This window comes from Myotis daubentonii, chromosome 17, assembly GCF_963259705.1.
Source record: "Myotis daubentonii chromosome 17, mMyoDau2.1, whole genome shotgun sequence".
Lineage (NCBI taxonomy): Eukaryota > Metazoa > Chordata > Mammalia > Chiroptera > Vespertilionidae > Myotis > Myotis daubentonii.
The window spans coordinates 52,679,961-52,703,412 of NC_081856.1; the positions used below are offsets into that span (position 1 = coordinate 52,679,961).

A 23,452-nucleotide genomic window follows, 5' to 3' on the forward strand; every position below is an offset into this window, starting at 1 on the left:
GGAACGGCTACATTTGCTCAGTCTTCCTCCCGGTCTGATGTTTTTCTATGTTTTATGTTTTCTTATGGACACTTATCTCATGCATTTTGTTTTATGAAAAGAGATGGGATTTGGACACAAATGTAACAGAAAGCCTTTTCCGGAGGAGAAACATTACAGGGAACGAATGAAAGAATGAATGAATGAACGAACGAATGAATGAAGAACTAGAAGGAAACAGGCCATGGGAAGGGAAGAGGGAGGAGCATCCATTGCCCGAGGCCCAAGTCACGAAGTGGCAGCTGAAATCACGCCACACACGGTGTCCCCACTCCATTATTCTTCCCAGGGGGGGAGCTACTTATCAGGTTGGGAGTTTGGTTTTGGTCCTTCCTCTCACTCTCCCACATCTGTCTGCCTGCAGGGCTATCTGTCTGCCTGCAGGGCTGTCTGAGGGCAGGGCTGTCTGTCTGCCTGCAGGGCTGTCTGTCCGCCTGCAGGGCTGTCTGTCCGCCTGCAGGGCTGTCTGTCTGCCTGCTTGTAGGGCTGTCTGTCCGCCTGCAGGGCTGTCTATCCACCTGCAGGGCTGTCTCTCTGCTCGCAGGGCTGTCTGTCTGCCTGCCGGGCTGTCTGTCTGAGGGCAGGGCTGTCTGTCCGCCTGCAGGGCTGTCTGTCTGCCTGCTTGTAGGGCTGTCTGTCCGCCTGCGGGGCTGTCTCTCTGCCCGCGGGGCTGTCTGCCTGCAGGGCTGTCTGTCTGCCTGCGGGGCTGTCTCTCTGCCCGCGGGGCTGTCTGCCTGCAGGGCTGTCTGTCTGAGGGCAGGGCTGTCTGTCCGCCTGCAGGGCTGTCTGTCTGCCTGCAGAGCGAGCGCCTTCTCGCTGGTTGCCCCGTGGGCTAAGCTGCAGGTGAGACCTGCTGCCCAGAGCGCCCGGGTCCAGGGAAGGCCTGGGTCGTGAGAGCTGGCGGTTCTGCCGCCGTTTTTAGCTGCAGCTCCAGCCGGAGGTTTGGTGCCCATCTGCCTGGAGGTCCCATCTCCCGTCCTCAGTCAGTTCTACTCTCAGAGGGGCAGGAAGGCGTTTCCTTGCCCCCCGACACCAGAGCGGTGGAGGTGCAAGGAGGACAAGGGCAGGGAAGGCAATGGATTCAGTCCTCCTGGCAGAAGCAGAATTTTGCAAAACTGTCAACTCCACAAACCGTGTGTTTATCCCTATGGCCAAAGTACACGATGCCAACACGCTGGCTACCACACCGCGATGGGGACGGACTAAATCATGCCTCAGTGGTGCAGGCACCTCACCGAGGTCCTTCTCTGCCCGTGGACACTGCGAAGCACATCCCCCCCGGTCCTCACTCACCTTTGGGACCAATGGGTCCGGACGGTCCTTCCAGACCCCCCTGCCCGGGCCGTCCCGGGTCCCCCATGGGGCCTGCTCGGCCGGGAAGCCCATCTTTTCCGGGGGGCCCTGGTGGCCCAGGTCTGCCTTGAGACGTCTTCACGTGCGCCGGGGGCATCTGGGCCACGAGGTAGGCGAGTTTGGCTGCGGAGTGGGAAAAACAGGTTTCGTGAGGGAGGGATGAAGGACAGAGGAGAGCACGGTGACCCGCGGCAAGGCTCGGGGACTGAGTGCACAGAGAAGGAATGATCACAGCAGAGCTGGCTCTGCAGGTGGTGAGCTGCCTATACGAGAGGCAATCAAGCAGGGGCAAGTCGGGCTCTGGAGAGGGGTCCGTGTCAGGTGAGGCTGGCTAGAGCCTGCCAGGTGCCCTCAACCTGGATTTCTATGGAGTGACTCTCAGCCGCCTTTTCCACGTGAGGCTGCAAAGTGCTGAAGGAGAAGCGACAGGATGCTCCCGGGCTGTCAGAGCCCCGGCCGCATCTACACAGGAGAAAGGCAGGACTCACTCTCCAGCTGCTTCCCGACTTCTTCCTGGATGAGCCGCCGCAGGGTGTCCAGGGAGGGAGGCTCGCCCTGGGAGGGAGGGAGGCGGGTTATCTACCTCCCCAGGAACTCCTGCTCGGAGACCCCGGCAGGAACCACACATTCCGCGTCTGCCTGCCAGTCCTTTCCACGTCTGAACTCCCCTCCCCTCCCCTCTCCTCGTCGCACAAGCAGAGCGTCCTGTTTTACATGTGACCTGGGCCCCTGCGCTGGCCCGCCTGCTCCTCCCTGCACAGACCCGGGGGGCTGGCCCCGGATCTCCCCTGGGGAGGTCCTGCCCGCCCCCAGGACCGGCTCCAGCCCCGCCCGCCTGCATGGACTCCTGTCACATGTCCTCTGGCTCTGACCCTCCGCCCATCACCCCGGCCCTGCACAGGTGACCGCACAGTCTTGGAGTGGGGTTCTCAGAGGAGCAGAGTGCGGCCCAGGCCCACGCAGGGACACGGGACACTGATGAATCTCTGAGAACAGTCCTCATGCCACATGGGGCTACGCCCTTGCCTCACTGACGGTCCCACCCTCCCGGGCCCCCCCTCGGCCCCGAGGAGCCCACGTTTGCGGCACCAGCAGCATCCTTACCCTCAGGCCCGGGAATCCTGGCTGGCCCGGAGGCCCCGGGGGCCCGGCCGGCCCGCTCTCCCCAGGTGGGCCTTGGGGGCCCATCAGGCCCGTGTGGCCTTTGTGGCCGGGGATGCCCGGGTCCCCGGGCTGGCCCTTCCCACCAGGAGCTCCTTTGTCACCCTTGAGGCCGGGATCTCCCTAGAGGGGGAAAGAAGGGTCGGCAAGCAAAGGACTGGAGGTGCCTTGGGGCAGGGGACCCCAATCCTCTGCTTCCCAGAGAGGAGGCCTCCATCTGTCCCGGCCCAGGTGAGGACATGGAGCCCAGGGGACACGGCCACCCGCCACGGTCACGCAGGTGGTCTGCAGGACGAGAACTCTGATTCCAAACCCCTGCCCAGGGCTCCCTCCGTCTGCCGCCTCTAAGACCGACCGCCCAGCTGCCGGCCCACTTCCGGCCTCGGTGTCCTCCGTCAGCTGCAGGGACAGCGGCACCACGGACAGAGGGGCCTCACACATAGGTAACCTCCCTTCCCTCCTCCCAGCTCTCGTGGGGCCACCGAGCATCATACTGCCTGGACCCTGTTCTCCCCACTGTGGACCCAGAGTCTGAGGTCCTGGATCAGTAATTGGAAACCATGGCAACCAGGGGGCGGTCCAGTCCTCCACCCCGTGTGCTACTGTGTAGCTAACCATCAGGACTCAGTGATCCAGGGTCTGAAAACATGGTGGTCACATGACTAGCCCCAAGGTCAGCAGGCCCCACTGAGGGGGGAAAGACCAGAAGCTGGTGACCACTGGGACAGGGGCCTGGCATGGACGTGCCCGGAGCCGTGGCAAAGGCAGACGGGTAGTTATGCGACGTTGCCGGCGGATACGTTCCCAGGAAGAACCAAAGAAACAGCACAGCGGGCGAGTAGGGGCTATTCTGGGCGATAAGTAGGGGAGCACCCAGGCATATCGCACACCCACCCGCGGTCCTCTGCATGGACGGATGGCGGGGACGGACCCTGGGAGGGGATGGGGACCAAGGCCCTGGGGGAGGGCCCCGCTTTCACTGCATCGCTTTTTGCAACTTGCACTGTCTATGTGTCTGTCTGACTTCACCAACGATGAAAGAGCCGTGAATTAGACATGAACTTCGCCAGATCCGAGGCGGTCACTCCATGTCTCGGGTGCGATCACAGGAGCTGTCCTCTCGGGATCGTAGCCCAGGGCCCGGGGCACCTGGTGCCGAGGCGCCACCCCTCGGGGCCCAGCGTTTCCTACCCACCCGGCCCAGCACCCTCTGCGGCAGAGGCCTGTCCCGCTCCCGGCTCCCGGAGCGCAGGGCGAGTGCCTGCCGCTCCCTGGCAGAGCTCCACCGATCCACTTAACGTGGCGGCCACGCTCAGCGTATTGATTGGGCCTAGAGAAGATTCATAACTGGGGGCTGAGTGTCCTGGCTCCCAACCAAACCTCCAGCCATTCCCGCAGCAAGAGCTCCCGGGGCACCCGCACGACACCGGGCCGGGGGGAGGGGAAACCCCTCAGTACCGCCTCATCCGCAGCCCTTTCCTGGCTCAGCCTCAGAACCAGGAGCCACAGGACAGAGGGAGGGACACCAGAGGCGCAGGGCTTCTCCTCGCCACCCGACTCGGAAGAAAACCAAGGTGAACACTTTGCAGGACGAGGGAAGACACGCCTGGGGTGGGGGCGGCGACACCGTGTGGGGCGACGGGGTGACAGGCGGCCAAGCGGTGGCTTGTGGGCACACGGTGTTTAATCCGCCGAAGGCAGGGGCGCTGTCCCCCTGTGAGGGTGCCCCTCCCCCACTGGTGTTGCTAAAAGAATCAATGACTTCCCTCTGTGCTTCTTTTTGGAGAAACGAAATGTAAGGAAGGCTTTCTGAGCATAACGCCAAGCAATTCATTATGGAAACACCTGTTCCCTGTCACCCCGGGTGACGAGCCTGGCTCTGGGCGCCCAGCACGGTGCACACAGGCGTGCCCAGGGAGGGGGAGCTGTGGTCTCTCACGTCCTTGGCATTTGTAATTGCAACGACGTCACTGCTTCAAATAACAACCAAAAAAGGGGGACCATCCGGCCAGCGTGGCTCAGTGGTTGGGCATCGACCTATGAGCCAGGAGGTCACAGTTCGATTCCTGGTCAGGTCACATGCCCGGGTTGCGGGCTTGATCTCCAGTGTGGGGCGTGCAGGGGGCAGCCGATCCATGCTTCTCTCTCATCATTGATGTCTCTCTCTCTCTCCCTCTCTCTCTCTCTCTCTTCTCTCCCTTCCTCTCTGAAATCAATAAAAAATTATTAAAAAGGGGGAGGGGGCGCATGGGGACCAACAGCACTGACTACAACAAGGTGGTGGACAGGACCCGCCTCCGAGAACTGCGGACGGAGGAGTCAGCTCTCCAGGCGGCTGTGCAGGCCGCGTGGGGACAGAGTCCCGGCCCCTGAAGCGTCACCTGCAGGTGGCACGCTCCCACTCACCCTCTCTCCTCTGGGTCCTGCTGCTCCAGGCTTCCCGGGGGCGCCCTGCAATGAACCCAGGACAGACGGTCACTCACCGGGCGGCCCCTCTGCGCGGGCACCTCCACCCTCGGTGCTTCTACCCGACCCCTGTGCTGAGGACAAGGGTCTCGACCCCTTGCCCCGAGAGCCACCCTCTTCGTGCGGACCCTGCAGGCCTGGTCCCCTCCTCCCCTGGCCTCCTCCCACCAAGGCCCGTGGCACCCGCTCACGCTCGGCCCCCTTCCCCGTCCTCCTCCCCTTTCCGGGGATGGACTGTCCTCTTCAGGATCTTGTCCCCCTCCATGCCCTTCCCACGCAGTGGTGACGTCTATGACTCCCGATGCAGGAGCGTGCGGCCCTGCTGTCCAGTGGCCATGGCCAGCCACCTCCCCTCCACCCCTGGCACACTCCCCGTCCGCTATGGACGCATGTTCGTGTCCCAATTCATATGGACCCAGGAGGTGGGGGGTGTCTTTGGGGTGATTAGGTTTGGATGAGGTCATGAGGGAGGGCCCCCATAATGGGGTGCGGGGGAGTGGGCCTGGGGACTCAGTGGCCGGCTAGCGCAACGAGGGAGGAAGGAAGCCAGTCGGCCGGAACCTTGACCTTGGACGTCCCTGGTCCCCAGAGCTTTGAGAAATACACATCTGTTGTCTCGGCCACCAAGTCTCTGTCAATGTCATAGCAGCCAAAATCAATCGGCCCTGAAGTAATTTTACAGGACCATGTGCCTCTCTCTGGAGGCGGGAATGGGGGGCACAGTGTGGCCGGGCAGCAGGGGACAGGGCTCCCGCTGGAAAGGGGGGTGGTCAGGTTGGGGAGACCTGGGTGCCTGCTCAGAGCCTAGACTTTGGCTGAGAGGCACAGGGAGCCAGGGAGGGCTGCTGTGATGGCAGCCATGGGCGGGGGAGCTGGCGGGGTCTTCTCTCCCGTCACCAGTGAGCGGCAGGCAACAGGGATCGATGGGTGAATGAGCGATCCACCCACTGAGCTGGAGCATGGCCGGGGAGGGGCACCCGCTGCCTGGATACGGAGCCCTCCGACCCGGCTCCTCCGGTTCAGAAAGTGACCCAAAGGCGCAGAGGGGAGCAGTCTTCCTCATTCCAAAGGCGGGGTCCCTGCCCGGCCGTGTGGCTCAGTGGTTGGGCATCGACCTAGGAACCAGAAGGTCACGGTTCCATTCCTGGTCAGGGCACATGTTTGGGTGGCGGGCTCCATCCCAGTGCGGGGCATGCCGGGGGCGGCCCATCAGTGATTCTCTCTCATCATTGATGTTTCCATTTCTCTCTCCCTCTCCCTTCCTCTCTGAAATCAATAAAAATATATTATTTTTTTAAAAAGATGGTACGCGGGACCGGCTACGGACTTGGTGGTGCCCTTGCCAATTTAAACTCTGGACCCCCGTTCAGTGAGCAAGTGTGAAGCTCGGCCAGGCCCAGGGCCCGGGGGACTCCCTGTGTCACCCCCGTGGAGCTGGCCCGCATCTGCATAGGAAAGGGTCACCCAGGGAGGGCTGGAGGGGCGACACTTGCCTCCTTGCCTGGGGCTCCCTTCTCGCCGGGCTCCCCCTGTGAGACAGAACACGACATGGTTAGCTCAGCGGCTGCACATCACAGGTCACGGACTGTCCTCAAAACATAATCCACCCAATCACGTTCCAGCCAAGACCTCGCCGGAGCAGCCGAGCAGGGGCCTCGGGCAGGGCTGTGGGCCAGGCTGCGCGGGAGACGGGGAGACCTCCAGGCGGGAGGAGGAGGCCAAGCGCCGGGCCTCACAATTAGGGCGCAGGGAGGTGAGGCCCCCCCACAGGTGTGACCCAGTGCATGAGGCACCCTGGACCGCACACCAGGTCGCTGTAACCCTCAGGCGGACCTGAGGACACGGGGGCTGAAGGACACGTGGACTGTACCCCGAGAGGCAGGCATTCGGCCCTCTCAGGGTGCTCTGCTTACCGGAGGCCCGCGGGGACCCAGGAAGCCAGGGAGCCCGGGGCTGCCGTTTTCTCCTTTGCTGCCCTTCTGGCCCTGCGGAGGGAGAGCCGGATTAGCTCTTCAAGGTCAAGTGCCAGCTGAGGCCGTACCTCCGTCGCAGGCTAGATCGCTGGCCCCTGTCAGGGAGCGTGCAGGCAGCAACCAACCGATGTGTCTCTCTCACATCGATGTTTCTCCCTCTGTCTTTGCCCCTCCCTTCCAATCTCTCTTAAAAAATCAATGGAGAATGTATCCTGGGTGAGGATTAGCCACAACAAAATATACAGGAGACGGGGCTGGGAGGAGATGCATGAACAAGCTGACATTTCTGAGCCTGGAATCCATCAAAGACCCATCTTCCCCACCATGTCCGCCCCCAGCAGACCTGACCCCGACCCCGGATCCTCTCTCCAGGGACCAGGACTTTGCTGGTGACTCGCCCACCCTCTTCCTGCTCCGTATCCCCCGATCCTTGTCACCCCCCAAACCCACTCCTCACCAGCAGGACGCCCATCCCTGCTGCGCACTGGCCCTGCTGCCTGACCCCGGCTCTTCATCTTCTGAGCACAGCCAGCAGCGCTGGGCCGTTTTAGGACCCATTTCCAGAAAAGTCTTTAATAGGTTTGCTCCTTGAATGCCTGTGGTTGTCCACAGGGAGCCAACTGCATAATCGCATCTATTTAATTTCTTTATTTTTTCCATCACCATTTATCCTCTCTATGCCCCCTTCCCTCTCCCCTCTCCTCCCCATGTATTTGAGACTGTAAAGGAGGCCTGCCTGCACCCTCTTGCCTCCGCCGCCTGCTTCTGCCCCGCGAACCCCATGCTTTCCCATCGATGCTGCGAGGGACAGAGAGCAGACAACGTGCGACGTGAGCCACCCGCCCTTCCGGAGCCTGCCCGCCTCCGTCACGCAGCCCAGGGCGATACTCACTGGGCTTCCCGCGGGGCCGGGGTCCCCTGGAGTCCCGGGCGATCCACTCTTGCCCTGGGAGAAGCAGAGGGAGACCGCTGCAGGGCGCAGAGCCAGTGATGGGGCAGGGAGTCCGGGGGCGGGGACCTGCCTTCTCACCAGGAGCTGCTCCAGCAGCGCGGCCCCTTCAATCGCTCCTGACTCACAGGAGCTTCGAACAGGAGCTCGGAATATCAAGTTCATAATATTGTAGAATGAAATGCGTCCAGGCACGTGAAAAGGCCTACCCAGCAGCCAGTGCCCCCGGCCTCGCAGTCACTCACCACGACCCTGTCCACCCGTGCATCCACACGTCCTTCACTCACAGCGTCTCAAGGACAAACGGTCCCACGCAAAACTGCTCACATCGCAGCCACACTGTTCCCAGCGGCTCAGGAGGCACGTCTGCCAGCTGACCTCTCTGCATCGCCCCCCCCCCCCACTAAGGGCGCCCTTATTCCCATTTAACAGATGCGAATACTGAGGCTCGGACACGTGGCTCGTGCAGGGCCACTCCCTACGTGCCAGGCTCCAGTGCCCCACCCACCGCTCACCACAGGCACACACTCCAACCAGCACAGAAATGCCAGGTCACCTGCCCAAAAGGGAAGTGAGCTTGGACCCAGGCGACCTGAGCCCACCGCATGTACCCAACCTCATCAGGACATGGCTGTCAGTAGGATCGCAAGTAGGGCCTCCTGGGCCTAAAAGTGCACGTGTCTGGCCAGCGTGGCCCAGTGGTTGAGCATCGGCCCATGAACCTATCAGGGCACACGCCCGGCTGTGGGCTCGATCCCCAGTGTGGGGCATGCAGGAGGCAGCCGACCAATGATTCTCTCTCATCATTGATGTTTCTCTCTCTCTCTCTCTCCCTCCCTCTCTGAAATCAATAAAAATACATATTTTTAAAAAGTTGTCCCATAGCTGTCCTTATCACTGTGGCACAGGTGGGTACACTGAGGCATGGGGCCTGCGTGGTCACAGCCAGCCTGTGTGTGGGACCACCTCCCACTCACCCCCTCCAGGGAGGGCTGCCGGGCGCTCCTCCCTCTGCCCACCCACCACCCATCTGTGTGGCTCTAAAAATACGTGCTTCGCATCGCTCTGCCCCTCCTCCCTCCGGCCCTCGCGTTTGCGGGAGGGAGGGAGGCGCCAAGACACATTCGCTCAGGGCAGGGTGGCTCTCGGTGGCACCTGCCACCTGCTCACTCGGGGCCGACGGGGCTGAAGCGTGGCTCCCTCCTGGGCTGAGGGCCCTGCTCCCTCCTGGGCTGAGGGCCCTGCTCCCTCCTGGGCTGAGGGCCCTGCTCCCTCCTGGGCTGAGGGCCCTGCTCCCTCCTGGGCTGAGGGCCCGGCTCCCTCCTGGGCTGAGGCCCCTGCTCAGGTCCCGCTCGTCCTTGGGGTCCCCTCAGTGCCCAGCCCCTCCCCACGGCTCTGAGCTCCAACCTCCCACCAGGACCCTCCTGCCAGTGGTGGTTCTGGGGAGGAAATCTCGCAAACTGTGGCCAGGAAGGTGCTGAATTAAGCGGCAGCCTGGAGTCCAGACCCCGGCTCTGCCCGAGTCGCTGTGTGGTCTCAGGCAAGTTACCTGACCTCTCTGTGCGCCCTGTTCTCATCTGTGAACGGAGACAGGAATGGCACCTGCCTCCCAGGGTTTGGGGAGGACTCCGTGAGTGAGTTACGTAGATGCCCGGGCAGCCCTGGCACCGGGCTCTGCCGATATCGGACACAGGCAGCGTCTGGTTCAAGGTGGTGAGAACCCGCTGGGGCTGGAGGAGCCGCCTCTGAGTCAGGGCAGCAGATGCTCCCGGCCGAGGCCGAGGCCGAGAGAAAAGCCTGGATCCTCGGGCGGAAGCTCGATGCCAGGGCAGAAGGGGCTGGGATGCCCCGGGGGGCCTGGGGGCTCCGGAGCCCGGCCTCCACCTGTTATCACAGCCCCTCCTCCCTGCCTGACTGACCCGTGTTCTGTTCCCTCACCACCCCTGGGACACGGTAACATCACAGCTACACACGTGTGTGCCTGCTCCGTGTGCACACTGGTTAATATATGAAGGGTTTCAGCACCACAAGAACCATGTGTGTCCCTTGAGGTGACAGCACCCCCACTGGGAATGCATGCCCAAGGGCCCGGGCCCTGCCCGACCAGGTGGCACCTTTTAAATTTCTGACTGTGGGTAGGTGGCTCCAGAAAAGAGGTGGGGTGTGGGCGGGATGCTGGGGAGTTCAGGGCGGTCACCACGTCCTAACGGCTCAGACATGTTGAGACTTTTAACAGCACGTGGGGCTGCGGGGTAAACCAGCAGGTATCACCCGCAGACACATGGCGCACGTGGGTCTCAAGGCGAAACTCACCGGTGGGCCCCTCGGTCCTTGGGGACCCTGCGGCCCCACGGGTCCGGCATCCCCCTGGAACGGAGAGAGGGACGTTATCGCCGAGTCACGCAGGAGTGTGATGGGACACAGATGTGGACCGAGGCTCACCTCGCCCCCCAAGACCAGCAAACAGGACTAACGTTCACCATAACTGCCAGTTACTCCCACAGGTGCCCCCGTGAGCTCCTCTCTGGTAGTTTCTGGGGGCCCCTGGTCCTTCGGTGAAGCCCTTTGCACCTCCCCTACACGCCTGCTCCCCCAGGCCCAGCCAGGTCCCCAGGACGCCCACTTACATCTTTTCCTGGTGACCCCTCCCGGCCGGGGGGCCCCATGGCCCCGGGCTCTCCCTGGAAGGAAAAGCAGAAAGGAAGCAGCGCTGGGAGGGAGGGAGATGCAGAACCTTTGGCGGCGGCCTCTGCAGGGTCTCAGAAGGCTGAGCGTCAGCGAGGGGAGGGGGGGCCCACAGCAGGCGCCCCTGGGTCCGGCCTGCGCCGGGGCCGCGGTGCCCACAGGCCAGTGTGAGTCCTGGCCGTGCGCCCCTCTGAGCTGCAGGAAACAGCAGCGCAGGGCCGGGCACACAGCCTGGGATTCTGCCTCCTCACCTGCTGACCCCCCACACCCCAGCTTCTCCCATTCCCAGGGCCGGCAGGGGCTTCTGCTCACTGATCCTGAGGATAAGCCGGTGCTCCCCACAGTGAGCGCTGGGCCCTGGGCCCCTGAGGCACAGTGTGTGCAGCCCAGCCCCGTGCCACCTGGATTCCAGCTGACCTGGTCCAATTGTTTGTGAGTCAGCGTCTGCCCCCCACCGCCGAGAAATTTCTAGAAAAACTAGACCAGGCGAGGGATGACGCTTTAGGCTTCTTGGGTGACAAGGTGTCGCACTGGCCTGCGGAGCCCAGGAGCCCAGTGTCTGGAAGCGCCAGCCAGGCCCACCTTCGCGGCAAGACATCACTTACCCGGGGGCCGGGGGCGCCAGCATCGCCCGTGTGTCCCTTGAAGCCCTGGGTGAGAGAGACCGGAGTTATCCCACCGGAGGGCAGGCTGGCGAGAGAGGGGGGCAGGCACCTGGCGAGATGGCAGGGCGGGTCCTGACTCCCCTCACTCTCTACCCGCTAAGAGGTGCGGGCCCTGCTCTGTGCTGGGCGCTGGCCATGTCCCCGATGCCCGCGGACTGCGTGAGGGCCCTTCCTCCTGGCTCAGTCACAGCGTGGCAGGGCTGGCCCCACACATGCCCCAGGTGGTGGGGTGGCAGCTCGGGTGTTGCCTGGCCTCAGGCTTCCTCCTTCTCCTCCTCCTACTCCTCCTCCTCCTGGCCTCCCACCACTGGGCTGGTCCTGCCCCAACACAGGCCCCAGCACATGGGTCTCCATGGTGACGCCAGGAAGCCCTCCACCCGGTCAGCAGGCGCCACCTGGGTCTTGGGCCCCACGCAGGTGCCTTCTCCACCCTGAGGTTCTCTTCCTGGTGTGATCGGGTGGGAAGCAGCGGGATTCAGCAAAAAGGACATGGATTTCGTGTTTTATTTCCTTTGTATTGAATGTGGGCCAGGGGAGTTATTGATTTTTTTACAGAAAAACACATTAAGGAAAAAGAACTGGCATTTTGATCTCCTCCTTCTTGCCAGATAATTGGATTTTAGAATTTTCATGAAAAATAGTACTTTTTTCCAAAAACAAATTTAAGGATTTGTGAAAACAATTTTAAAATTATGAAGGAGTAAAGTATTTAGCAAAAGCAAACCCACAAAAAAAATCCTCAACAACCCCAAAACATACAGAATGAGTTCATTTTTATAAAAAACACGTTATCTATGATAGCCTGACACCCAGGTAGAGATTTGGGCCCTTAAAGGTCAGAATTCATGCCCATAAAAAAGACCATAAAAAACATACTGGGCCATTCACAGAGCTTTACCTGTCTGCGTTGTAGAATTACAAGTAACTATTTTCTTCTCTATGACATTACATTATTTTTTTAATTATTTCCATCATCATCGTTACTGCTTTGCAATGAGAATGGGTTACTTTTAAACTTGTGAAAACACCTCTAGCTGTGGAAAGTGTTTAAAGCTAAACTGAAGACTCCATTCAGGTTCTATCATCCAGAGAAAGGGCATGAAAACGGTAACAAAAAGGACAAGAACAAAGGAGCCTTAGAACCACGACGTGGTCACGTGGCTGCATTTGGAAAACGCAGGGAGCCGCGCAGGGAGCACTGAGTCTGCAGGAGAGCCCGGGGCCTGAAGGGGAGGGACCCTGCACCCCGCGGCCTGGCCGTCGGAGACCTTACCCACCGCGTCAGAGCCGTGTGGCTGATGCTTATTCTACCACGGACAGCGCACACTCACACTCACACACACACTCACACACATAGTCATAGTCACACACTCACACTCACACACACAGTCATACAGTTATACATTCACACTCATGCACATACACACACACACACTCATACTCACACATACACACTCACACAGTCACACACACGCACAGTCATAGTCACACACACACTCACATACACAATCATACAGTCACACACTCACACGCATACATGCACTCACGTACACACACATGCATGCGCACACACTCACCCCCCGCCCCCCACGCTCACACACATACGCACACACACTCAAAACACTCACAAACTCACACCCACACACAATCACACACATGCACACACAAGCACACATACACACACGTGTGCGCGCGCACACATGCTCACACATGCACGACACTTACGGGGGGTCCGCGGGTACCCTCTGGTCCTGGCAGGCCCGGCTCTCCTGCTTTGCCCTGAGGAGAGAGGAAGAGAAGGGGTTGAGGGGAGCATAAGGGATCCCCCCATTCTTGCTTCCTGGGCTTCTGAGCACTACATTCCACACACCCGTCCCTGCCTCTCTGCCAGCCCCGCCCCAGCCCTGCGGTCCACTGTCACCCATTCACACCGCCACCCCGCACCCAGCCCGCTGCGTCCCTCGCCTTCTCAGAGGTGCCCGGCTGCTTGAGAAACGATGCAGGCCCCGTCATAAAGGGCTCTGTACCTCCCCACCGGCCACCTCCAGGACCACCCCCTCAAAGGTCTCTGTGATCAGGGGAACAGGGGCCTGGCTCCTGGGCCCTAGTCAGGTGGGCTGGCCATCCCACCACTGGCCTGTTACCAGCAGAAAAATGCTCACAACCAGCAACTGTTGAGGGTTTTCAACATGCGGGTAGAATGGAGCACTTCATGGGAGTCTATCAATGCCTCCGCACTGCAACCCAATGAGGGAGGCACTGCTGTTCCCCCCCAGGCCAAACACTGAGGCACAGAGAGGGTGAGATCTGCTCTAGGTCACACAGCTGGGGTTCTGCCCCAGGCATTTTGGCTCCAGAGTCTCTATGGCATTCTGTATTATTGTAATTATGGCTCAAATGACTCCTAATAAAAATTATGCAGCAGGCAACTCAAAAGGCTGCCTATCATCATTCTACCTGTGTATCCACCCATCATCTACCCATCTATCTGTATATCTATCCATCATCTACCCATCTACCCGTGTATCCACCCATCATCTATCCATCTACCCGTGTATCCACCCATCATCTACCCATCTATCTGTATATCCATCCATCATCTACCCATCGACCTGTGTATCCATCCAGCATCTATCCATCTACCTGTGTATCCACCCATCATCTATCCATCTACCTGTGTATCCATCCATCATCTATCCATCTACCCGTGTATCCACCCATCATCTACCCATCTACCTGTGTATCCATCCATCATCTATCCATCTACCTGTGTATCCACCCATCATCTACCCATCTACCTGTGTATCCACCCATCATCTACCCATCTACCTGTGTATCCACCCATCATCTATCCATCTACCTGTGTATCCACCCATCATCTACCCATCTACCTGTGTATCCACCCATCATCTATCCATCTACCTGTGTATCCACCCATCATCTATCCATCTACCTGTGTATCCACCCATCATCTACCCATCTACCTGTGTATCCATCCATCATTTATCCATCTACCTGTGTATCCATCCATCATTTATCCATCTACCCGTGTATCCACCCATCATCTATCCATATACCTGTGTATCCATCCATCATTTATCCATCTACCTGTGTATCCACCCATCATTTATCCATCTACCTGTGTATCCACCCATCATTTATCCATCTACCTGTGTATCCATCCATCATCTATCCATCTACCTGTGTATCCACCCATCATCTACCCATCTACCTGTGTATCCACCCATCATCTATCCATCTACCTGTGTATCCACCCATCATCTACCCATCTACCTGTGTATCCACCCATCATCTATCCATCTACCCGTGTATCCACCCATCATCTACCCATCTACCTGTGTATCCACCCATCATCTACCCATCTACCTGTGTATCCACCCATCATCTACCCATCTACCTGTGTATCCACCCATCATCTATCCATCTACCTGTGTATCCACCCATCATCTATCCATCTACCTGTGTATCCACCCATCATTTACCCATCTACCTGTGTATCCACCCATCATCTATCCATCTACCTGTATATCCACCCATCATCTACCCATCTACCTGTGTATCCACCCATCATCTATCCATCTACCTGTGTATCCACCCATCATCTATCCATCTACCTGTGTATCCACCCATCATCTATCCATCTACCTGTGTATCCACCCATCATCTGCCCATCTACCTGTGTATCCATCCATCATTTATCCATCTACCTGTGTATCCACCCATCATCTACCCATCTACCTGTGTATCCATCCATCATTTATCCATCTACCTGTGTATCCATCCTTCATCTATCCATCTACCTGTGTATCCACCCATCATCTACCCATCTACCTGTGTATCCATCCATCATCTACCCATCTACCTGTGTATCCACCCATCATCTACCCATCTACCTGTGTATCCACCCATCATCTACCCATCTACCTGTGTATCCACCCATCATCTATCCATCTACCTGTGTATCCACCCATCATCTATCCATCTACCTGTGTATCCACCCATCATTTACCCATCTACCTGTGTATCCACCCATCATCTATCCATCTACCTGTATATCCACCCATCATCTACCCATCTACCTGTGTATCCACCCATCATCTATCCATCTACCTGTGTATCCACCCATCATCTATCCATCTACCTGTGTATCCACCCATCATCTATCCATCTACCTGTGTATCCACCCATCATCTGCCCATCTACCTGTGTATCCATCCATCATTTATCCATCTACCTGTGTATCCACCCATCATCTACCCATCTACCTGTATATCCATCCATCATTTATCCATCTACCTGTGTATCCATCCTTCATCTATCCATCTACCTGTGTATCCACCCATCATCTACCCATCTACCTGTGTATCCATCCATCATCTACCCATCTACCCATGTATCCACCCATCATCTATCCATCTACCTGTGTATCCATCCATCATCTATCCATCTACCTGTGTATCCACCCATCCATCATCTACCCATCTACCTGTGTATCCACCCATCATCTGCCCATCTATCCACTGTCTACCTCCCCACCCATGTCCCTAGAGTATAGAAGGGGCAGAAGTAATGCACAGAAAGTAGCCTTCACTGTGCCCAGGCTGGAGCCGCTCCTGGGCACGTAGCGGCTGTTACCGAGAAAGCGCTGCCTGGGCCTGTGGGATGGTGAGAAGTCGGTCCCTTACCGGCTCTCCGGGGGCGCCGGGCTTTCCGTCCCTGCCCTCTTTGCCTTCTGCCCCCTGCAAGAGAAACCCACATGGGTCATCTGCCCCGAGGTGCGCGGGGCGGGGACACACGCAGCAGCTAAAAAGGCGTTTCACCCGCCAGAACTGGGCTGGTTTCCTGGTTTTTCCCCAGCACTGAGATTCAGGCTCAGATGTCTGGTCCGCAGTGTCTGGCAAATAATAAAAAATCAAGAGACTGCAAACGTTTCTTTGTTATTGCTGTCGATCTAGAGGCCCTCCAGGACACGTTCCCGAGGTCAACATGGGATGATGGGCCTCGTGTCTGGGCTCTGACTGAGCGGCGGTGAGGAGGGGAGACACCAGTGCTGACGAAGACGAGGAGGACACCGAATGATGGGCAGCACTCAGCACGGCTCCTGGAGCTCACGAGGGGCTGCAAAGGTCAAAGGCGTCTGCTGTTCACTAGGAGTGAGGAGAGGGCTTTCTGGGCAGACAGGAATGCAGTGCAAAGGCCCTGTGGCCGGAGAGGCGAGGATGTGGAGTGTCCTAGGCCCAGAAGGAAGCCAGTATGGCTGGAAGGAAAGAAGGCACCGTGGAGGCCCAGAAGCAGGCACCGGCCAGACTGCAGCCACACACGAGGATTTGTTCCCAGCGGAGAAGGCAGCCCTGGCCTCCCCCGAGCGGTTGTGTTGCTACCAGAGCAGAGAGCTCCATCCCGGGGGGAAGGCTGCTGAGTTAAAAAGCCCAGCATTTGTGGAAAGAATCATGCAGCTCGATTCTAGAACCTCAGACAAGACTAACCTCTGACAAGTACCCCACTTTAGGGAGCGTCATACAGAATCAGAAAGGAGCTATGCGTGTGAGTAGTCTCCTGCAGATTTAAAAACTTACTGTAAGATTCATGAGGCAGCAGAGACATGAACGTAAATCGTAAGGGACATTTATTAGATGGAGTGTAGGTAAAATTTAGGAACATGCAATACCAGCGTGGAAAATAGAAAATGATTATCACAAGAATTATCTCAATTCTGTATGCATACATGTGTATGATTCTATTGCCTTAACTGTATGGGTATATATAGACACCATTCATATACACATACACATATGTATGCATACACATATATGTGTGGAGAGACAAAATATACTATTTAAATAAGCAAGCAACAAATATGTACATAAAAGAATGATACTAAGATAGACCCCACCGAAAATTTAATTTAATTGAGTGACTATTTTTCTTCTCACCTACATATATAAAAGGCTAAGTGACTGGCTGAATGTCCAACACGCACTGGCAATTTAAAATTAAATGCTGGCTCACACATGCACGTACATATAAAGCTCTTGCTGGCGCCAATCGCACGCGTGTGTTTCGATCTGTCATTGTCGATCGTGAATGTGGCTGTTTTAGTTGACATTAGGCAAGCACTCTGAAAGTGTTTTTACTCTTAATGCAGTATAAAGGGAGAGATTAGAATGAGTTTAATTAACTTATCAGTCGTTGTTTTTATCAATGTTTTTATATCATGTTTTTGTTGTTTTCATATCATGACTTCATTGTTGTTATATCATGCTGTTATTGTTTAACAATTTACATATTATTTTCATATACATTTTGCTAATTTTCTTTCATCTCTGACACTTCTATAATAAAGAAAGGGCGAATAGCGATATTAAAACATCTCTTCTAATTAATTTCCTTTCGATGTGCACGAATCCGTGCACCGGGCCACTAGTGTTCTATAACACACACAACTCCCCTGGGGACCGTGTCTTGCTTTAACGAAGGTGAAATACAGTTTTGTTTGCTTGAGTAGGAGAGAGACTGGATTTTTTAAATGCCACTTACTGGGATTCCGGGTAACCCCGATGGGCCTCCGGGGCCGGGGGGACCTTCTTTCCCCTAAAAGATCCAAGACAGAAAAACACCATCAAATCTCTCGTGCTGGCTGTTCTGCAGGCAGATGATGTCACACAGGACTGATCTGAGGGCTGGGGGGTCGCAGGTGAGAAACGGTGGTGCTTCTGCGCCTGCCTCCTGCTTCCGGCATCGCTTCCCGGGCAGGGGTCCTGGGCAGCACATGACTAGGCGGCCTGGTGTGCAGACCAGGACTCAGGAGGGAAAGATTGGGGGCCGGGTGAGGAAAGGACATCTGAGGAGGAGAAAGCCGTCCTGGGTGACTCCCGCAGGACTCCTGCACCAGAGTCCCGAGACTCCGGGCCCGGACCTGCGGCTTAGCCAGACGGGGAACATGACTCCGCGATTCCTGAGACGGGGTGTGTGCCTGGCACTCACCTTTCCCCGCTGTGCGACCCTGAACTGTTCGCTTCGCCTCTCGGACCCCCCCTTCCCTTAGTTACAAAGGGGGGTCAGGATTCAGGACCTTCCTAATGCTCAGGGCGGTCAGTGAGATCAGGGACACTCGTTCGCCATGTATTCCTTCGAGTGACAGTGTGCGCAGTGGCCACGGCCTGATGCCTGCCACTGGGCCCTGCCCGCTGAATCCGAGAGGCTCTGGAAGCTCCGGCGGTGAGCACACCTCGGGGTCTGAGATGACGGCCGGGGGTCAGAGGCCAGCTCGCCATTTGTGGTTTCCAGGCCTGGACCCTGACTTCCCCTTCCTTAGCGACACTCTGCCTCTTGAACACTGGCTGACAGCAGCGACCTCCCAGGGCGCGCTCCCTGGCGCATGGCCACAGGCTCGGGGTCCGCGCCAAGCCCTCCTCTGGCTGCGCCTGCTCACACAGGAGCCACACAGAGAGGGACCGGGAGATGGGCTCCACGTGGGCCCGTGCTGGCTGCAGCTGCATTCTGGTCTCAGGTCCCGGTCCTCTCTCCTGAGCCTTTACTGAGGCCAGGTGACTGGGGCTCCGGGGAAAGTCCCCCGGGGGTGGACTAGGAGAGACAGCCTCGGGGGGCAGGGGGACCAGGGCAGGTGGGCGAGCGCTTGGGCTTCTGGGAAAGCCAGCCCCAGGCCCAGATGGAGGAACGTACCGGTGGCCCCTGGGTGCCTGGCGGTCCGGCAGCTCCCGCGACTCCAGCGGCTCCCTGGGGACAACCAAGCGGGAGGTGAGTGTGTGCGCCTGGCCGCGGTCAGGAGCCCGGCTCTGAGCACGAGGCCGGCTCTGAGCACGAAGCAACGCGTGGATCTCACGCCCTGGGCCCTGCCCCGCGGCCTGAACTTAAGCATTTCCCGGCAGCCTCTGCCTTCCCCACGGGCTGGGCTCATCTCTGGGACACAAAGACGGTGGGGAGGCAGCATCTGCAGTGAGTGGGGTGTGTTCGGGGACAGGGTTGACAGAGGAGGGGACTGAAGATGGTACGTACCGGTGGCCCAGGGTTCCCCGGGGGCCCCATGAGGCCTGGAACTCCGGGGCGGCCCTGGGGAAGAGAGAGAAAAGGCATGGACGTGAGGAGACAGATGGGAACGAGAGCGGCCACGACAGCTGAGAACATGTGGCTGCGTGACGCGCAAGGGTCGGTCCTGACGTGCTCTCGTCTGTGTGTGCGAGTGCAGTGCCCCAGAGCAACAGCTGAAAACCAGCAAACGCACAGACACAATACAAGCTGCAGCGGGTTACAGGGATCGTGTGCCCCACTACAACAATCATACCGTTCTTTTGGGAAAAAGATCCATGTCTCCATGAGGAGAAGAGTCCATGCGAATTACAGTAAGAACTAAAGTGTAAAGTGTGGGCGGGAGTAAAGGGGGCGGGGGGATCTGTAATACCATCAACAATAAAAAACAAATTAAAAACATTTCACACAACCATGTTATAAAGCCAAGCAAACCACCATAAATAAATGACTTCCTGCCCTGCACCCCCAGCTCCTGCCACCTGAAACATCAGCTGCAACATTCACCATGGATTGCAACGCCTTCGACGGCTCATGGAAAACTCAATGGGCCCGGCCTGCGGGGCTCAGGGACCTAGGAGCCAGGAGGTCACAGTTCCACTCCAGGCCGGGGCACATGCCCAGGTTGTGGGCTCGATCCCCAGTGAGGGGCGTGCAGGAGGCAGCCGATCAATGATTCTCTCTCATCAGTGATGCTTCTCTCTTTCCCTCTCCCTCCCTCTCTGAAATCAGTAAAAATATATATTTTTTTAAATCAATGGGAAAAAACGTTATCAGCAGAGGATTAGCCAAAAACCAATGAAAAGCCGACTCCTCAGAGAACTGGGGGTGGGGAGCGTGACCAGGAGCCAGAGGGATCCAGGTGGGAAGCAGACGCGTGATGTTGAGAAGCCCCACTGCGCTCAGGAAGCGTGGGAGGTGCCGGGAGAGGCGGCCTCGCTTACCTGGTCGCCCTTCGGCCCGGCCTCGCCGTCTGCTCCGGGCTCTCCTGTGCTTCCCTTCGGGGAACAGAGAACACGAGTCAGTGCGAATCTCGCGAGAGCCACACTGCGAAAGGCAGTCCGCATGGTTCATCCACCGGCTCATCGCTCATCCCCCGCCCTCACCAGGCCCAGAGCAAGTTCCTGCTGAGACCCAGCGGGTGTCAGCGACAGAAATGAAGTCTGGCTGGAGGACCGCTGATGGGATGGCTGACGGGCTGTGGGTGCTGGGGGGGCAGGGAGATGGGATGGCTGACGAGGCTATGGGTGCTGGGGGGGCAGGGAGATGGGATGGCTGACGGGGCTGTGGGTTCTGGGGGGGGCAGGGAAATGGCGGGGGAGACAGCAGAGCCCCCTTCCTGAGAGCCTCATGGCCGATCCCTGAATATGGACGGAGTTGGGGGCTTTGGCAACCACGAGGAGGTGTGGCCGCCCCGGGTTTCAGAAGGGCTCCCCTGGCTACAGTGTGTGTGTATAAGGGGGTGGGGGTGGGGGGCCTGGAAGGTTCAGGATGCAGCGAGCAGGGCCAGGTGGGAGGAACGTGGGGTGTTACGGGGGGGCAGGGGGCAGGGAGGGGAGCAGGACCAGCGGTGTCTGGGCACTGCCGGGCAGGTATGGGGTGAACAGTGGGCAGCTGAGCAGGTGACGGGCGGGTGGCACTGAGCAGGTGCTGGGTGGAGAGGAAACCGTCCGGTGCCTACGCTCCTGGCCCCTCCCCGACTCCCTGCGGGACCCTGAGCCGGTCACCTAGACCCTAAAACAGACAATAACGACACCTACCCATGACAGGGTAGGGACATAAAACCAGGGCAGACGCGGGAGATGCTTAGCACGCAGCTCTGGCGCTGGATGAGCTCAGTACACACTGGTGACCATAGTTATTCCGCATCATGTTGGGTGTGATTCACGCCTTGGCCATGTGCTCATGTGAGTCCCTGGGCAAGTCCTTCTACTCCCTGTGTCCTGGCTTCTAAAGGAGAATCGCAGCGTCTCCGTCACCACGCTGTGCGGCTCAGGGACCTCCAGGCCGCGGCACGCTCAGGCCAGAGGCCGTGCATGTTGACTCCCGGTGAACACTAACCATCGCCCTCTCGTCCTTGCTGTCGCCACCATCGTCGTCAGCATCACTGGTCAGGAAAACACTGCGACACCCGACCTGCCCCACGCCCTCTCCCAGCCAGGCCCCGAGGCAGCGCTCACGGCCCGGTCTCCGAGCAGCCCCTCCGCCGGCCCCGGGTCACTGGAGAATAGATGTGCTTCGGGGAGATGTGGTTACAGGAGACGTCTCAGTGCCTGAGAGCAGGCCTTATGCAGTGAGAGTTCATCTTTGGCAGCGCGTCGACGTTGGCTCCGGTTCCAGGCCTGTGTTCTCGCGTCTCCACATCCTTGAGCCGGGCCTGGCTCCCAGTTTGTTCATCAGTAAACGAAGGATGGGGAGGCCCACCTAGCCCCGTGGTCCCCAGGCTTTTCCTGGCCATGCCCCACCTAAGCATCTCTAACATCTGATACCACCCCCACCCGTGACATAGAATTCTTATTATTCAAAAGTGACTCCTAGTCACGTGGAGGAAGCTGAAAAGGCCAGGAACTTGGTCTAAACAAGCTTCCAAAGAACATGGCATCCACGAAAGAGAAAAATGAAAGAACGAAAGGACAGCTGAAGTATTGAGGAAGAAAGCACTAAGAAACTGTTAAAAAATAAGAATATGAAGTGATATGAAGAAATAGCAAATAAAGTTTCAGAACATATAATAGAGACCTGAGATGCATAAATATGTCACAACATATGTTTATATGCTGCATATGAGGCCCCTAGAACCATAAGAAATGCAAAAAGATTCGCTGTTAATAACTCATTCTCAAATTGCCCCCCTGTGGGGCGTGCGCCACGTTGGGAACCACTGGGCTAGAGGGCCCTTCCCATCCAGAACCCAGAGTTCTCCCGCTGAGACTTCATGTCCAGCCCTCTCCCCGGAAGGATGCGCCGTGTCCGCAGTTCCTGGCCATGCTGACTTCTGAGCTCGGCACCCCCGCCTCTGGGGCCGTGGGGTGTGGGGGAGCGAATGCGACAGGCGCCCGTGCCGTGTGTCGAGCAGGAAACAGGTTGGGGGGCGGGCGGACCTGTTCCATCATCTCGGCGTGCCGTTACTTCTACTGCTTTCAGGCCCACAAAGCCGGCACCCCGTCAGCAGCCCGTTGTTATCTCAGTGAACAGGCGCAGGGGACTCTGACATGTAGGACAACTGCTTTCAAAGAAACGGCTCCTTTAGGAGGCCAGCCCTTGGGCTGGGCTGGGCGTGGTCCCCATCCCCATCTCCTAACAATGACAATGTCGCGGCTCCCGGATCTCCACGGCCTCGTCTCCTCGGCACGCAGGGGGGGCTCAGAGCCAGCAAAGCACCCCGACCTGACTCACTTCCTCCCAGGAGAGGCTGACAGTCGCCGAGCCCCGCCCCCTCTTTGCTGGGCACTCTGCCGGGCTCCCCGGGGAGACCCCATTTCATGCAAGTCCTTGTTAACATCCTGAGCTGATGTAAAATGTATATAAGTACTAGTATATATATGTATTTAATACATGTGTTTTCTAGTCTAGCCAATGAGGGAACTCCACGAGGTGGGGCTACTGCCAGAGGACAGACAGGAAAGCTGAAGCCACGTGCGACAGCTGCTGTCACTCAGCAGCGACGACTGCGGATGCTCAGAGTTCCTCCCACGCGTCCCTCGCTCCCTCCGAGCCTGCACATCGCTGGCGCTCTGGGAACGCCGCCTGCCTCATCCTCCCCGTGAGCCTGGCCAGGGGAGGGCCTGAGGCTCAGAGAGGTCAGTGAACTGCCCAGACCCTTTCCCCGGTCAGCAAGTGTCAGTCAGCGCAGAGGAGGCAGAGCCGGGCCCGGAGCACCTGGCCTCCAAGGCCGGGGCCGTGCCCACCGCTCTCACTGCCCACCAGCCACCTGCCTACCCTGCGAGTCACCAACTTATCCGTCTCTTCTCCCCACACAGCCTCAGGCCTGGAGGGATGGCCCATCTCTGACCCACCTGCCAGCTCCTGACGTGGAGGGAACTGTTGAAAGGGACGCTTGGGCCAGACCAGCGTGGCTCAGTGGTTGAGCATCG

General features: G+C 58.1%; 1 protein-coding gene across 1 annotated transcript in view; it reads right to left on the reverse strand.

The window, feature by feature from the left end:
* Positions 1–23,452, reverse strand: part of COL22A1 (collagen type XXII alpha 1 chain) — a 108,741-nt gene that overhangs the window by 3,463 nt on the left and 81,826 nt on the right. The window contains exons 46-61 of the mRNA XM_059672366.1: positions 20,303–20,356; positions 19,329–19,382; positions 18,996–19,049; positions 17,850–17,903; positions 15,998–16,051; positions 13,017–13,070; positions 11,232–11,276; positions 10,569–10,622; positions 10,255–10,308; positions 7,885–7,938; positions 6,933–7,004; positions 6,513–6,548; positions 4,960–5,004; positions 2,497–2,676; positions 1,881–1,947; positions 1,333–1,515 (exon numbers count right to left, since the gene is read on the reverse strand). Coding sequence (XP_059528349.1) covers positions 1,333–1,515; positions 1,881–1,947; positions 2,497–2,676; positions 4,960–5,004; positions 6,513–6,548; positions 6,933–7,004; positions 7,885–7,938; positions 10,255–10,308; positions 10,569–10,622; positions 11,232–11,276; positions 13,017–13,070; positions 15,998–16,051; positions 17,850–17,903; positions 18,996–19,049; positions 19,329–19,382; positions 20,303–20,356 — 1,114 coding nt within the window. The remainder of the gene's footprint in view (positions 1–1,332; positions 1,516–1,880; positions 1,948–2,496; positions 2,677–4,959; positions 5,005–6,512; positions 6,549–6,932; positions 7,005–7,884; positions 7,939–10,254; positions 10,309–10,568; positions 10,623–11,231; positions 11,277–13,016; positions 13,071–15,997; positions 16,052–17,849; positions 17,904–18,995; positions 19,050–19,328; positions 19,383–20,302; positions 20,357–23,452) is intronic.